Raw genomic sequence first — 17,367 nt, 5'->3', positions numbered from 1 at the left:
TCCTAATTTAACAAACAGAGCAGTTTAGAAGGTCAAATAGGAAAACAATATCTTAAGAAAATAGCAACTTCTGTGGCTTTGAAATAATAAAAAACCAACAGTGCCAAAATGTTTATCTCCTCGGTTCATGAAGCCATAAAATAAGTACAGCACCGTGAATCACCTCAAAACTTCAAAGCCTGTATGCCCAGTGTACCATTTTAGGGCTATTAAGTTGTACAGCTACTGTACTTGTAGTAAATAGTTATACAAGTATGTAGCAGCAATGCCAAAGATTTCACCCTTGCAACAAAATTTCCTTAAAGCTACACTCTCTACCATGAGCTCACTGTATAAGCTCATAATGTTTCTTACCATCTAAAGAGATTCTGCACAAGAAAATTAGCAATGATGACAGTGCAAAGGCCAGCTTCATTTAGAAAACGCAGTACTCCAAGTATCATGTTAAATGACATACACAGTAAGTGAATAATGAAATAAGTTAATTCCTTTGGCATACCAAAACTTCTGTAGAAAAACAAAGTAATGGTTTTGCTCATCAAAGACCATGATGAAATTCCACTACACTATAAAACCTCATTCTACAAGACTTGACAGTAGTACTATAGACCCGAGATATTACAGAAACCAAGAACATAGGAAGCCATATCTGTCAGGAATATGTGATTCAGAAATGAGCAGAACATTCATTCATCTACACTGATACCTTGCCTACAAGTGACTTTTAGTGATTTGTCCCAATTAAATGATAAAAGTTTCGATTTACATGTGTATGTAAAGTCTAGCCCGTCACAATCTGTTTGCACCCACCTCACATGCAGCTGCCAGCTATTCCAGCTGGTTGGGGTAATCACAAGGCATCATCAGTGTCTTACAGAGGCCACCTGGGAGGACTTCAGCCAAAATCCATTAGATCAAGTAAAGACTAACTCCTGCAGAGCATCCTGAATTTTTTTGTATATGTTATATATTATAGGGCATTGTACAAGACTTTTGTTCATGTAATCTGCCAAACCCACTTGTATTAATGGCCAAGGTTTCAAAGGAAAATAAAACAAGCTTTTATGCACTTGGCTTATTATGAATTGCATTGTCATGAGGAAACTTGCTTATGACCTCAGATAAAAATCAAGTGGTATTTAAATATCAAAAACATTTTTAAGGTTATGCACAAGAAGCTGCCACAAGTTCACTTTTCCCCAGAAACTGGTTAACACCACCAAGATTGCAGAGGCAATTTAAGCAAGTTTGAACTAATTCTGAACTAGCTGCAATAAAGATTTAGACCTGTTCTCACCTTCCCAATCAGGGCATGTCTGCAAAGATACTTCATTTTGAAGACTGTCCTCAGTACGCATGTATGCCTATGTTATACTACACAGTCCATCAGAAATTATTTTTCATTTTGTAGTATAGCTTCACTTTTATCTAGTACATCTAATTAGATGTTTCTTCTTCCGTGTCCATCTATTTATATCACCAGAAAGACCGACTGACCAAAACAGCTACTTTAAAGCCTACACAGCCAAACAAACTCCAAACATGTCCCTGAAAGTCCTTACACTTATTTGTGAGGTGTACTTCATTGCTTTTCTGTTCTGTTGATATCGATTTCTTTCTTTCTCAGCAAGTATGCTTTCAATTCCGCCACTCATAGAGACTTTGCTCCATGCTTTCCGACAGCCAAGTGCCTGCATGTAGATAAATGGACTTGTGCACTACTTCCAAGGCTTGAGAAGTGTGCATAGGGCAGATTGGTTCATCTGCTTTTATCTACTGGTAAAAAGCGCACTCACCTTTTAGAAAAAGATGCTTCTACCCTTGATTCTGAAGCTTGAAACCTTGGTAAATTAGCTGAGAATATAGCTGAGTGGAATCCCACAATGCTGGTGCACAGAGTATTTCACCTGACAGCAAAAAAGTATCTAGTTCCTCTGTTTATGCATAAAGCATACAAAAGTCCTCTCTACCTAAGCAGTATTGCATAATTCCTAGTAATAACTGAATATTCAAAGGCAACATACTATCAAGGCAAAAAATATGATTTATATTGTCAGACACATTTCCCATAATGTACATTTATTGCTAGTATTTTCCAACAGAAGGAAAATTTGGCAAGCAGCCCAAGCAAAGGTGATCAGTACTTTTAAAATTTACTATGAGCAACTAAGAACACTAAACCTTTTCTAGGGACCAAATTAGAAATTAAAAAAAAAAAAAAAGAATAAGCAATTAGGCCTGAATTCTTTTTAATCAACTTTCTAAAACACTTTGATTTTGTTTGTGCATGCTGTTCTCCAGGCCACATCACCAAGAACCAGCTAGATGTCCAGCACTTTGAGAATTCCCAAACAATATATATTCTATCTCTCCTGCTTTCTCCAATAGACTTTCCTTCGGTATAATTGTTTTTACAGTGCCTAATAGATCAAACTTGGAAGGGATTTTTAGCTTCTTTTTAGCCAAAGTTCAACAATTTTATATCAAACCTCTCCTGCCAGAGTACTTGCTAATGCATATACATAGAGTCATTTGTCTTGGTTTCTCCTCAGGAGCTATTTTGACAATTAACAGACACATTTATTAAAATGTAAAATACATTGGATATACACAAATAGTTGATAACCTCATACATTTGAGTTTCTGATGTCAGACGCTTCCTTAGAAAATAAAGAATATATTTGGTAAACCCATCAGTTTTCTGATGCTCACCAGTTCTAATCACCTTGTGACAAGCAGCTTTGGAAAGATTTCTGAATATAAAACATATTTGAGTTTTCTGCCAGTGGTACTAAACACATTTTCATTAATAACATTCACTATCAAAATCAAAAGTTATGGAAGCCAAATGTTTTCAGTTGGACTACATAATGAATTTAGAATGTGGAATATTCCTGTTGAGTGTAAATTAATGGATTTTAACAGACTTCGACTAATTATAGCTCCAAAATCAGTAGAAAAGTGTTTTGAATTTAGCTGTTTTGATAGTGAGTATCTTTAACACTATAGACATAGGTTCATTTTTCAAAAGCATTTTGTAAAGGCATGATCCAAACCACACCTAAATTAATAGCAGAACCTGCCCCTGACTTGAGCAGACTGTGGATCAGGCCTTAACCACTGTGACTTTGTCAAGAATAAAATTCTCAGGTGATTTCTTATAAGATACGATGAGAAATGAAACACACACAGGTTCTCATTGATCATAGCTGGAGCCCATAAAGTGACATGTGAAATGTGGTTAAAAAGCAACCCATGAGGATTGGAAAAGACTCAGATTTTATGGGTTATTGATTTACCAGGAACAGTCTTGCCAAGTTTAAATGAAGGAAAACAAAATATGGCATAACAGGGGTGCAATTCAGTTGAGCTAATGCCCTATGTGAGTGAGAGCTGTGGTAGTCTTCTTTAACATCCCTTCATAAAGCAGCTGCATAATTTTAATGAAATAAATGGCTACAGTAAAAACTTTAGAGATCAGAACCCCAGTAAATTATGAAGTATAAATTACCATGCTTGCCAGTATCTTTCCCAAGCTAAACATACATCATGTGTAATAATTTCTAATAAACATTTACATCTTATGAAAAGTAGTCTTGTAACTGAAATTTTAACAGGCAATGACCTTTAATTACAAAACTACTCTCTCATTTCATTGATACAAATTAATTAAACCATGTGAATGAATATATAGCATACATTCAACCAAAAATGTTACCTACTTCCCACAATTCTGCAATTCCCTTCCAGAAAAGAGAGGCCATAGCTCAGCAACCATGATGCACCAAAATGATAAAGATAAAAACATGCAGTTCCAGTAGGAAAAAAATTTATACAAAACCTGCTATTCTGGATCTGCTTATCAGACCCAAAATTCATGAAAGATCTGTTATTTAAGGTCAAAAATATAAATTGGAAATTAAATAAGTAATACTAATGCTTATGGGCCTACGATTAATACTGAATTTATGGCTTACATTACAGATATGAGAGTAACCCATTTCTCAATAGGGTTCAAACTAGTTAACATAATTTGATTACATCAAATTGATTAGATTTGGCTTTAATAATTTCTTTTTACCTTTAATTTTCTGCATTTTATCTGACATTTTTAAAAAAAGGTTTTGCAATCAAAAAGGCTGCCCAACATTCTTTAGTGTGGGAAGATATCTTTTCTTGACTAAATTTTTCTTAAAAAATCACTTACAAACTGTATAACATAAAATTCGATTTATATTTTTTGGATGTATGTATACTTAAGTGAACAATTTGCATTAAATAAGAATAGGTAGTGTGAAAACCAGTGTGCCTTTTTTTTTCTATTGTTTTGTCTTGCAGAGGCTTTTTTTTTCCTTACCTGGAACTCTCTTTGCCCAGTTGATCATGTGCACTAATTCTCTGTCTGCAAGGTTGGTCAACAGGGTCATCATAGAGGCTTCATTGAATGGTCTGTTTGGGTCATATTCAGAATAAACTATGGGTGGCTCAGCTTCCAGCAAGGCACTGACCATCTGTTCTGCTGTCAGGGATAGGGCTGGACTGTTCTTCTTGTTATGTTTAACCACCAGTGGACTTGTCCAAAGGGTGGGAGCTCGCAGCTCTGTTGAAGAAGCCTCCCCATTCCTGGAATCCTGCTCCTCTCTTTGACGTTTTTGTTTCATCACTCGCCCACCTCTGCGGTCTTTCCGGATTCCTAGAGACACAGGAAAATATAATTAACTCCTTTCCTTGAACTTATGTATTACGTACATTTGGCTTCAGTCAACAGCAGCTGCTGTTGATGGACCCAGGCAGCATTGACTCCTGCTTTATTTTCTGCAGTCGTCTTCCTATATATGGAATGTTACACCAGTAGCTGGAGAGAAAAACTATTTCAACAAGTGTAGTGTTGAGAATAGTGCACTTCTTCCTAAAATTCAGATCAACTGGGCTTACACAGAACTCTAGACTAGTGACACTGTACAGCTGGCTGAGCCCCACAAAAGGAAGTTGAGAATTGGGAATAAATAAATATTCCTTTACAGCTCAAAACGTTAAAGTGCATCCCAGCCTCTAGCAGATAACTATTCTATGAATGATCAATGACAAATTAATGATGTTTGTGGGCCAGATGGATCACAGAAATAGCTCTCAGAAACTATCCAAAAAAGCTTTGCTCAAGGTCATCAATTATTTTAATCAAACATCATCCTATTACTGAGCCTGTGGTCTTCATAATTATATTAAAAAATCATCAAAAACATTCCCATTATAAGATGAGCTTATACAGTAATAAAGAATTCCATATAAGTATATAACCAGAAGTAAAATAAGTAGAGACAATTGCAACCTCAGTATCTAACGTGGGAAACCTATTGTCAAAAGGCTGAAATAACCACAACAGAAACTGTCTTTGTCATTACTGCACATCTCTGCAATGTGCTTAGCACTGTATGACCCTGAACCCTGGGATATTATCAAGTCAGCCATACCAATTCAACAAAGAACATAGGACCTTAGAGTGGAACTAAATCTCCCTTTGTGGAAAGGTTACAAGAAAAATATAGTGATAAAGCCCACGTGGACTCCAACCATAAAGGGGAAGATTAAGTTTGGCTCTGAGTGGAGGAGTAACAGGAATTTTGAGACTGAGTTAAAAACTTAAATCCATCATCAAGTGGAGGCAAGGGAGGACAACCAAGTAATAAGAAAAGCACACAAGGAATTGCGCTATGAGGAGAAGGAACTTATGATGGGGCTTATTTTGGAGTTCTCATGCAATATGGAAAAGCAACAGTACTCCCAGCTTTAAAAACAAAAGAGAGAAAGAAAGAGGCAAACCATAAAAGAAATAGAGAAGAGAGAATATTTAAAGCCAAACCAAACCAAACAATAGAAAAACCCAGGTTGAGAGCTGCTGACTCATGCAATCAGTACAGGTCTTGCTGATGGTTGGGGAGAGGGAAACATAACCTTTGCTTATCTCTTTTCACACCACTAAAATTTAAACTTTTAGAATCCCAGTCTTTTAGCAGCATTTTCATCTCACATGCAATATGCCTTCATATATATGTTGGATTGTATCAGAACACAGAGAATCTTTAGATCTGTTTGCCTCTTTCTTCAAATATGGAGAGATTTTCACCGAATTAGTACTTGAAGATGAAGAATTTTATGTCTAATTCATTCAAAATCTAGCAGGCATCCTGATTCTATTCCATTAATCTTTTCAGATAAAGCGAGTTCAATAAATCTCTCATCACTCCTACTTAACCTCTCTACATTTTCCCATTCACTAAACTATTTGTAAACCAAAAGTCTTAAGTGCATTGCTGCTCCCATTTTTCATTCAGCAATATCAGTCTTTCCTACCACTAAACAGTTTCTGTTATGGAGAGGAGGGGAAGATTCTTGCTATTAAGAAATAATGCAAGACTTACTTTGGCAAAAAGTCATCCTAGAGCTATTCTCATTGGTAGCTTATTTCCTTGCAATACTTAATAGCATTCATGCTCTATCTGTAACAGATATTTTTGTAGTATCAATGCAATGTTCTAGAATTAAAATTGCCCTGTGAAAGATGTAGACATAATCATGTGAGTAAAAACACATGGTTCATAGAAACTAAAGATCTGTTAACTTTCTCACATCCCAAATTCTACGCTGCTCATCTAGCAATTTCCTTTAGGAGAGTTAAAACTATCTTTAGGGCCCGTGCTGTTCGACATGCTCATAAACAGATGGACTCAGAACTGACATAATTCAGAAACAAGAACTTGGGGTTAGAATAATACTATAAAAACATCAGATAAGTTACTTTAGAAAGTAAATAGAAGGCTAGAAATTACTAGGAGAGGAAGGGAGGACAGAACAACTTCATAAATCAGAGATTTTATTAACTCATGAGGCACACTGCAGTGAACACTGAATGCAGTACTGTTCTTCCCAAATTAAAAAGAGATATAAAACAAATGAAAAGGGGATAAGAAAAAGACAAATAAGATGATTTGAAGCGGGGATAAGAAAAAGACAAATAAGATGAAGTGCAAAACTACTTTGTTGTGAGAAATAGCTGAATTGACTATGTCTGCTTGGCCTACAAGCCAGATACAAGACTAGAAAGTCAGGAGCAGCAAGAAGACACCTAAGGTACAAATCACTAATGCTTCTCTTCTAATACAAAATGGTATCAAATGAAAATACCCCATGCAAGGTTCAGGACAGACAAGAAGAGGTTCTCTTTCACGCCATGCAGAAACTATACAGTTAAAAAGCTCTAGACCAAATTGGATGGAGAACAGAATCCATTAAGGGTTAATAAATATAAATAGGGCACCTTTGGTATAAGTCTCCATGGCATAGATCAAAACTCAGGAAGAGTTTTCTTGGTTTTGCTTTTCACTTAGTTCAGACCTGCCTTTTTAAGTAGAACAAGGATTTGATGAGGGAGGTGGCAAACATAAGCACATTTTGCTCTTTGCTAATCAACTAAATGCTAAATAAGAATGCTAGTTTTCTTTTTCGTTCATCTGCAAGCTTACCACTGGTTTTCCTTCACCATAGAAAAACCAGTGGTGTATTGAGCAAAGATTAATATAACCAGTTTGGAGAAGATGCCCCACACAAATTTATTTTTTGCATTTTTATTTTGGGACTTAAAAAAATCAACTAACCAGTCATAGTAAGACTACACTGGATTCTGTAGAGACTGAATTTGAAAAAAAACAAGTCAGTAAAGAGTATGCATCCCTTCTGCATCACATCAGCAGCTTTGATGTTCACATACAGAAAGGTCTCTGAATCATAGTCATCAAAGTCTTACAGAAATTACCACTAACTCTTTACCTAATGCCTACATGAACAAGCAGCATAGTGATTTTATTATTCATTTTCTTGGACTAAATAGGAGTGAGTTAGTATCTCTCTGAAAAATGCAACTACCTCCAAATCTCCTTCAACTTAATCAAATTTTATCTCAGTTAAAAAGAGATAATAGTGATGCACAGTCACTAATTCCAAAAAAAGCAACTCTTTCAAGCACCAATTTCATTGCCAAGCATTCAATGATCCTGTAAGACTTTCTTAAATATATGAATGCATTAATTTTGATTCAACAGCTCAGGCAATAAAAGAACCCGAATTGCAAAATGTTCTGAAAAACAATATTCTACCAAAAATGGAAGTACTATGTATCTTGAAAAAGCTCTAAAACAATTTTTACTTGAGTTCTGAGGCTACAAGAGCCAAGATTTTCAGAGACAGATTTATAAAGCTTCATATGTAAATTCAGTCAGACTTTTAGATATGGAAACAGGTTTCAAAACTGCTCTTTATATAATCCAATCAGTAGAACATGATCAGCAATAAAATTGCATATGGACAATAAAATGACATATGCCATTCCCATGGCAGGAGAGTTGAAACTAGATGATCTTCAACGTCTATTTCAACTCAAACCATTCTATGATTCTTTGGCTGTGGAGGCAATGGTAACCAAATGAAACACTTCATCAGTATTTTCCCACATGTCATTAAAACAAAACAAACCACAAATTCCAGGTAGTTAAAACAAAAAAAAATTCCTAAGTTAGGAATGCATTGGATGAACACTAAATCTCAGCCAACCAACAGCTAGTTTTTTCCTACCTACTGAAAATAACAAAACTCCACCTATATATCTTCAGTATTATATAAAATATTCAAGAATATTTAGAGGAAGAAGAAAAGGAGACCACATAGAATAAAATTTGTTTGGCTCTGTGTGAACCATAGAATTATGCATTTTATGTTTAAAGGTATATCTATAATCTCAAATGCTATTCTAGTTAAATATACTCCCTATGAGCTGTTTTATATAATACTCTTCAAGTTCTTCATTATTATAAATTTTGCAGGAGTATTTGTCAAGTAAAGAATGTTTATTGGTACAATAAATGGGAACAAATTTGAGAAAACCCAATAATCTTTACTGGGCATTAAGACTGGAAAAAAATTGGCTATTTGATAATACTGAAAAGACAAGATTTTATGTCCTTCCTCTTGTTCACTATTCTGGAAATCCTAAACACAACAGATATTGGCTTTGTGCTGCTTGCAACACTCACCTGCTATCTGAAATAACTATGGTGTTATTTTCATTAACAAGGTACAAAAAATGCAAAAGACCTTCATCTTCTCTTCCCCCATACAATTCACTCTGCTTGTTCACACAAGAGGTGGGTATTGATATGGAAACGGTATCTGCCTCTCCTTGTAAAGCCTATTCACTTGTAGCCTATTTATTAACTCATCTCTTCATGCTCCATCTTGTTTTTGATGAAGTTCTGAACAGCTTTCCAATAGCTGCAAGCAAAATCCATAATAATGTTATTTTCTAAAAATGGCATCTTTCTTTGAAGTTTAAAACTTTCAGGTGACTTGTTTAACCTTGTCTTGTTTACCCGCAAATGCAGATCTCCTCCCCACCACCAAAACATTCCTTGGTATTTTTTTAATGAAACCTTCAAAAAGTCTTTAGAGGCCTAGGATTTTAACCGTCTTTAAGTATGTAGATTCTCAGCAAATCATTTTTTTACTACATGTATCAGTGGTAATCAACCACTGAGAAAGCTCCAGGGACTGTACATGGGGAGCCCAGCCTCATGAGCACAGCTCTCCTTGATCTGGGAACTCCTGGATCACCTCACAACAGGTGAGATGTCAGACCTCAGCAATGTCCACAACCTGAAACCTTTGGACTCTTCTAAGTTTCTATTTCAAGAACATCTCTGCGGTTGACCTTGCAAACAATCTGCAAAATCAGTTATTAGTATGATGATATATATATCACGGTGGCAACAGAAACAAAGTTGCAATATTCTGGAGGGCAAAGGATACCTATGATCATACCAAAAGGTGGTTCAATATAGGTCACTCTAATCATTTCTGTATTTTCTAACATTTCAGAACTTCATTTGCAATGTTAATCAATCACCAATATATGATATTAATATACATCATGACTGTATATATCTTACAGAAAAAAATTTTTTTCCATCAGTTTAATTGTAGCTGTCATTGTGTGACACGTTACCTGACAACCCTGTTCTAGTTTGGGAGAGGACATTACAATTTCATTTTGTAGAACAATGTAGTTAGGCAGAATACAACTACACAAATTGTGAATTTAAGCAGGAATATTATCTCATCTTGCAATAAGTGGTAATGATATTGCAATTATCTTATTTTTCTCAGAATATCCCTTTCAGTAAAACTGCCTTAGTCTAATGTTTATCTTAGAAGAACCCTACAGCGACGTGAAAGTATGATAATTTAAAATCACCACCTTCTTTCAAGGAATCTAGGAGTTCGTTCTCATTGTGTAGCTGGACCATAAAAATATATTCTCTTCTGAAGCAGTTTTCTTTTTTAACTCTCTGTTAATAAACATACAGAAGCTCAGAAATCTCTCCAAGATGGGAGAAGGAAGCACATGTTGTGCAACTAGAAGTGGTGGCATATTTCACTTCAGGATTCTAGGTCCACACAGTGGGATGAGAGTATTTTATCATAGAAACTGTTGCATAATATCTAAGACGTTTTATTTCACAACAAATAAATTTACCTGTTATTTCACATGTTTTCTATGTGTATAATTAAGATTTAGAGGAAACATTTGGGAAAAGAAAGATAATTGATGAGAGCTCTTACTCTACCTTGGGAGCTGATATTTGCAGGAGAATCAGGGAGAAGAGGAAAAACTGCTTCACTACTCCCCCTTATTTTAGCACAGCTTTCAAGGAAGTGCTCTGCCTCTTCACCTTCTAGCCCTGGCAGACAGGGCTGTAGCACCTAAGAATTCACAGGTAAAGCAGAACAGACAGAAAGAAAAACTGACACAGCTAGAAAGAGAATTGAGGGAGACCTGAAGGAGGGAAGCCAATTGAACCAATGTGAGGAATGGGATTAATTAGTGCTTCTAGGATATAACTGATAACCAGGACATAATTACTGGTTTGGGAAATAATTCTAATTGTCACCTGCATAAGTTTTCATCACTTTATACAGTAGAGGTGAAGTACTCCTTTCAGGTTAATCAATATCTTTTGTTTCTGGTGTATCTTTCTTGTTACAGAAGGAAGATATGGTATTATCTTTCTTTTTATGCAAAATAAAAGTCCTTGCTTTAGGATGTGCACTCAATGTATTTATATGAATTTTCCCTCCAAAAATTTTAACTGCATCCTTTCCTTGCACTTGAGTTTATACTGCACTATAGATTTTTTAAGTACTAAAAGAATTAATTTCTAATCCTTACATCCCTTCATGGGCAATGCCTTCACAGAAAGAACTAGTCACTTGTCTTTCTTCATAGAAACACTGTTTAGGGGTGTATTGTTCATTTTAATAATAAAATATTTTTAATATGACCTATGGGAAAATTCTTCAAATTTTCATTGATCTACAATAAAATTCTGCTTTTAGTCACCTCTGTAGTTGACATAACATATATCATCATTAACATCATATAGGTTGAAAAAATTGTAGCCAGTCAGCTGTGAGATATTAGGTACTCTGCTATTAGAACATATTTCAGTATCTTTCGCCTGAAGATCCCAGGGCTCTTTTATTCATAATGGTTTCAACTTCTCCAAAAACCCAAAATGTTAAATCAATGTAGAAAGACTTATAAACACACAGGGAGCAAACAAGAAAGCTAAAAGCAACACCTCAATCACCATTGGTAAACCTTACCCATCTTGTGTTGGCATGTACATGATTGTTATTTAACAAACATTTCAATCTAAAACTTTAGGCACAGATTTCTTTTTCTAGCATGAGCTAGCCCTGATGCATGAAAAAAAATGGGTTATCTGTAGATATAGTCTGGGCTTACACGTTTTGATTCAGTTATAAGAGAAAGGAATTTTTTAAGAATATTAGAGAAGACGGTTTTAATATGAGCATTTACACATAGCCACAATTTGTGCAATGGCACAGTAATTTTCTACTTCTGCAAGAAAAAGTTATATTCATTCCAACTGGAACTTAGATTCTCTACTACCTTAGGCTATCAGAAGATAATTGGATTTAGAAGGGAAGTCCAGGGAAATAAATACATGACCTGTTAAATCCTGTGCCCCCTTTTTGACAAAATACCATCAGAGAAGCAGCATGCTGTTGAATTAAATATTAATTAGCCATATATCTCAAGCCATACACACACACACACACAAAAAAAAAAAAAAGTCTATCACAACATCTGGCTTTTTTTGTTCCCTTATAGCTTGAAGCACCATAAATCACATGGGATAGGTGTCACTACTGTTCACTCTCTTTCCATTACTACCAGTGCCTTGCCATCCTACAGTTTCCACATCATGTTCACCCACATGGTAATAACAGCATCAGTCACTGCCCCAGCCATGGGCACAAAAATGCAATTGCTGCTCAGAAGTCATTGGCACATAACCACTCATGGTACATGGGCACCACTCTGCAAATCCGTGCAGTGGTCAGTGCTCTACAAAATACCATCCACTTTATACTTGACATTCAGATGGCATTTCAAGCATTTAAATTAATGGAAATGAAGCAGATTTGGAAACTTGACAAGTCAAAACATAAAGGCGGACTAAGTATCAGAGATGGAAGTTCAGATTCTAGACACCAAACATATAAGCAATAGCTCATTCATATCAGTGCTGTTTCACTTCTTACTGGAACTATTGAGCAAAATAAGTAACTTGTAACCCAGGGAAGATGCTCCTACTTAAAAACTGTTTGCTCAAAAATGAATTTTTGTTTTTGAAGAACTTCTTCCCTATTTGTGGCTTTCTGGTAATGCAGACTTTTCCTTTTACTGCTTCCTTTCCATTTCAGCAACACAGATGCTGCAGTTCCTAGGAGGAACAGTTTCAGAACAGGACTGGTAGAAACATTATGTCAAAGATCAGCCTTACACACAGAAAAAGACTGCAACACCTAGATTAAATGGGGTTGCAAAATTAAGATATTTGACTCATAAATAAATTGGAGGAGAAAAGTCAAGTGTTGATAGCAAGTGTGAGGATGGCATGGAACCTGCTGAAATCCCCTGCAGCAATCAATAGTTTGTGGTCACACTCGAGGGGCAAAAAAAAATTATGGCAGGAAGGAAAAAGAATGATTTTTAGGGTTTTTTTCCTAAGAGGATAACAAAAAGATGGATCTATGATTGGTGTTGGGAACAGGGGTGGGTGAATGGTTTACCAGCTAACTTTCCAGTCTGGAATAACCTTTGAACCTGACGCTCTTTGTCCACAGTTCTGCTCCTTGTCAGCAGACCCCAGATAAGAGACATTTGACACTTCTATACACACACACAGCCTTGCAGCATTAACAGCCTACAATTTTGCCAGTCAAAAGAGGGTTTCAAATGTGCTTGGAAACACCTTCTCTTCCAAACAGTATTGTTGCTCTTCAAGACTTCATTGGAATTCTGTTGAAAATTGCCAGAGAAGGAATCTCTGGTATTTGGTAAAACAAGCCTTGCTTGAGAATAAAAGAGTAAACGTATATGGTAACTAAAAGATTATAAGTAAGAAGATACCCTTCAGAAAGGTTAAGAGTCAATTCTCCAGTTGATGATCAGAGTATTAAGGAAGAATACATAGAAGAACACACTGTGGCAGAGATGCCACATGAATCCTTTACACCGATGTTCACAAAGGAAGAAACTGGATTTTTCTATGCCAGAAACCTACCTTTCTGAAGCTGAAGTTAAGAGCTGAAGAAGCTAGAAATCCAAAAGCCTCTCTCAAATGTCCTAGTATGGGAAGGATTTACTAAACTACTGGAGAAGACCTCTGGGGCTCAGTCCAGACCCACTTCAGTGTCACTGTTGCCATTGGCAAAAGTAAGGGACTGCAAAAGGAAAACAGTGTGAACAAGACAACAGTTCCCTTACAGACATAAACCTGAGTGTCTAAGCACAACTGGCTTTAGAGTCTAAAGGGTGGATGCAAGCAAGGTGTCTGTCTCCTAATGACCTCTAATTTTGCTTTACAGATAGATGTCATTAGGCACACCTCTGCTGAATTCAATAGCTTTACAATACTTAACTGGAAATAAACCAAAATCCTACAGACTTCTCTAAAACATAAGGTCACTGTAGGTGCTGTACATAAGTAGAAGTTAATAACGTAATTAAATTCTCGATAGATTTATAACAGATGGAAATTGCCAAAGCTATGACTGCAATACAGGTACTAATATTGTAATGTATCTCAGCATTATGGTCCTTCCTAGGGGATCTTGAGACATTTGAGATTTTTGAGAACTTTTCTGCTTGATTTTCTCTACATAAATAAATTATTTAGTCACAGAAAAGTAGCACCACGTTTCAAATTCAAATTTTAAAGGCCTAATAAATACTTCTTTTGAATATGATTCAGACAATCAGCCCCTTATTTCATTTCAAACAGAAATGTAAATTGTGCAGAAAACCCAGGTGGGTTGACAATTAATTTAAATGAGAAACATTGTCTGAAATCTTCTAAAAAAATTAATCAGAGTTTAATGTTTAATCTCAAGCAGGCCTGCCTCAAGTGACAGTGCTTAATAGTCTGGTTTCTGACAAGGATATCTAGACATTCAGTGCTAAAAATAAATAACAGATTTGTGTTCAGTCTGTACACCTGGATGGTGCAATCTTTTCTACTCCTGGGTGGATGAATTCTGTATGTCTGTTTATTTGAGCATTTTTTTCAAAAAATATCTCTCATCCTTTTCCAAACTGGACCTTTTTATCTCCTCTGTAGTCAGGACTACTTTCTATTAGAGAAAGAGGGAGAGAGAAGCCACAGTGTGGGGGATGCAGTGCCCAGGTCTTACATTCAGATATTCTGTTTCAACTCCTGGCTCTGCCATCAGTTTGCTCAGTGACCAAGTCACACTACATATCACAGTGCCCCAGGACTCCTATAAAATAAGATGCAAATCATAAAACTGATCTTCCATGTAATGTTTTTAAAGACCCGGTGATAAAAAAGAAATTGCTGTTAACAAACAGGCAAATGTCATTTAGAGTCTCTAATGACTATTCATAACCCACAGTTTGAAAACTAACAACCTGCTAATTAAAGATGAAGGTGCAAGACATGATTCATCCTAATCTCTGTTTTGGCATTCAATCTTTGGCAGTCATTGCACATGTTTTAAAGAGCACCTGAGGACATGCAAAAGTGAAGCAAATTCAATTAATCATCATTCAACTTAATCCCTTTCAGTGCTAACACTTCTGCACAAATCAGGACACTAACTGTTTTGGTTACAGTAAATATGGCAACAGCCCCATTTCTCGGCAATATTTACTGTGAAGCCATAGACATTTCAGGGATCACAATACAGCCTTTACAGGAACCATTCATCATGATTTGGGAAAGTCAGTAATTTTAGGAGTACCATTTTTTGGTATAAATCTCAAAGACATCAGGAAATTGTAACTGCTACATTTCAGAAATTAATTAAATTAATTGGGTATTGAAGGTATATACCTGATATACCAGGACTGAATGCTAGAACCAAACTATATATGCCTAACCAAGGTAAGAACCAGAATCATAGAATGGTTTGGATTCGAGGGGACCTTAAAGATTATCTAATTCCAACCCCAGCTGCCATTGGCAGAGACACCTCGCACTAGACCAGGTTTCTCAAAGCCTCAGCCAACACTTCCAGGCATGGGGCAACTTCTCTGAACAACCTGTTCCAGTGTCTCAACACCCTCACAGTAAAGAATTTCTTCCTAATGTCTCATCTAAACTTACCCTCTTTAAGTTTGAAGCCATTCCTCTTGTCCTATCACTAAGTGTCCTTGTCCCTCTCCAGTTGCCTTGTAGCTCTAACAACTCTAGGAATTATTCAAGCTCAGTAAGAAGACACCACCTCTTCTGACCTGCATAGGCTTGCTCAAAACTAGTGAATGCACAGTGACACCCTGAGGTACCTGTAGTATGAACAATTGGCAGACAGAGGTGAAGACACTGCAAGGACCTTAGACTTCATTTGAAATTAATTAGCAGTTTTCCATGGGGACTGTCTCACTGCTATATCTATTACCAAATAATATTACAAATAAAATAATTTCTGAGGAGGAATTTTGAAGTATGAAAAGGCTAAAAAGCAAATGTAAACAAACATGCAGATATAATTAGCTTTACAAACTCAAACAAGTGTTCAATAGTAAAAAAAAATATTTTTTTACATATCCAGTTATATCATATAAATAAGCATTAAACAGTTTGTCCCATTTCCACCTGACAGCAAAAGGTCTTAAACAACCACGTATAAATTCAGTATTGAACCTGCTTTGTGCAGGTGGCCTGACAAAACACCTCCTTGCAGTTCCTTCTAAAGCAGATCATTCTGTGAAGTAAAACAAGAAGATAAAGTATTTTTGGTGAAGGTGTTCGCAACAATGGTCTCTCTTTCTCATTTTGGGGGTAGAACAGTGGAATATTCTATTTTGTTACAGCTCAGTGCCACCAATGTACACTGCATGTGTACAAAGGGAAAAAAAGAAGTATTTCACTAAAAAATCTAGTTTCAACTTTAGCAGAAAACTGCTGCAAACTCAGAAAACTTTGCTTGAAATGCCACTTGAGTGCATGCTTTCAGCCCATCAATTACAACTTTAAAAAGTACATTTCCTCATACATTTATCAGGCCCCACCTACACAGTTATTTGGCTGAGTACAGAACGGTATGTCTAATAAATATCATAAATATTCTCCTCAGACAAACCATAATCATTTCACATCCACAGTCCATTTTCCTTCATTCACTAATTTCTATTTATAATATAATATTTCATTAATGGATAATTACATGGAAAACTAGAAGGCCTGGAGCCCTTCCAGTAGTTGCATCAGACATCAATTTGCCTCTACTTTTGAGAATGATTTTAACTTTCTAGCCTTTTTGCATGAATAAATATAGAGGATGGAAAATTTGCCAAAGGATTTTTCTTTTCCCTGCAAAAATTTATCTTAAACTTCAGCAAGGCTGTCATACTGAACTAGGCTTAATTTCCATGTGCTTACAGGTGAGTAACTATTTCAAGAGAATGTAAGAGAAAAACTGAAAGCCTAGAGACTTTAATCTCTAGGAGTTAATGAAAGTTTCTACAATCACCTGGTATGTGGTTATAGCACCCTGTTATGACTGTGCCTCAGTAATCTCTGAAGGGTTCTCATACCCTCATACTCTGTGAGGGCAACACCAAAGAGTGTAGGCTTCAAGTGCACTATCATGATGTAATTTCATTATCACAAGAAATAACACTCAGAATCTTCTCCCTACAACATGAAATTTCAGGTTGTTCAAAGACAGTAAATACCCCTGGTCATAGACAAAATCACCATCTGG

The 17,367-nt window shown here is 36.1% G+C and overlaps 1 protein-coding gene across 3 annotated transcripts in view; it reads right to left on the bottom strand.

Annotated features, from left to right (window-relative positions):
- The window catches only part of ESR1 (estrogen receptor 1), a 106,957-nt gene that overhangs the window by 42,970 nt on the left and 46,620 nt on the right, over nucleotides 1-17,367 (bottom strand). For all 3 annotated transcript variants that reach the window (XM_009084235.1, XM_009084234.1, XM_009084236.1), the window contains exon 4: nucleotides 4,358-4,693. In XM_009084235.1, the coding sequence (XP_009082483.1) occupies nucleotides 4,358-4,693 (336 nt within the window). The remainder of the gene's footprint in view (nucleotides 1-4,357; nucleotides 4,694-17,367) is intronic.

This window comes from Acanthisitta chloris, unplaced genomic scaffold, assembly GCF_000695815.1.
Source record: "Acanthisitta chloris isolate BGI_N310 unplaced genomic scaffold, ASM69581v1 scaffold1081, whole genome shotgun sequence".
Lineage (NCBI taxonomy): Eukaryota > Metazoa > Chordata > Aves > Passeriformes > Acanthisittidae > Acanthisitta > Acanthisitta chloris.
The sequence above is the reverse complement of the archived record's forward strand: the minus strand, read 5'-3'. Positions and strand labels throughout refer to the sequence as shown.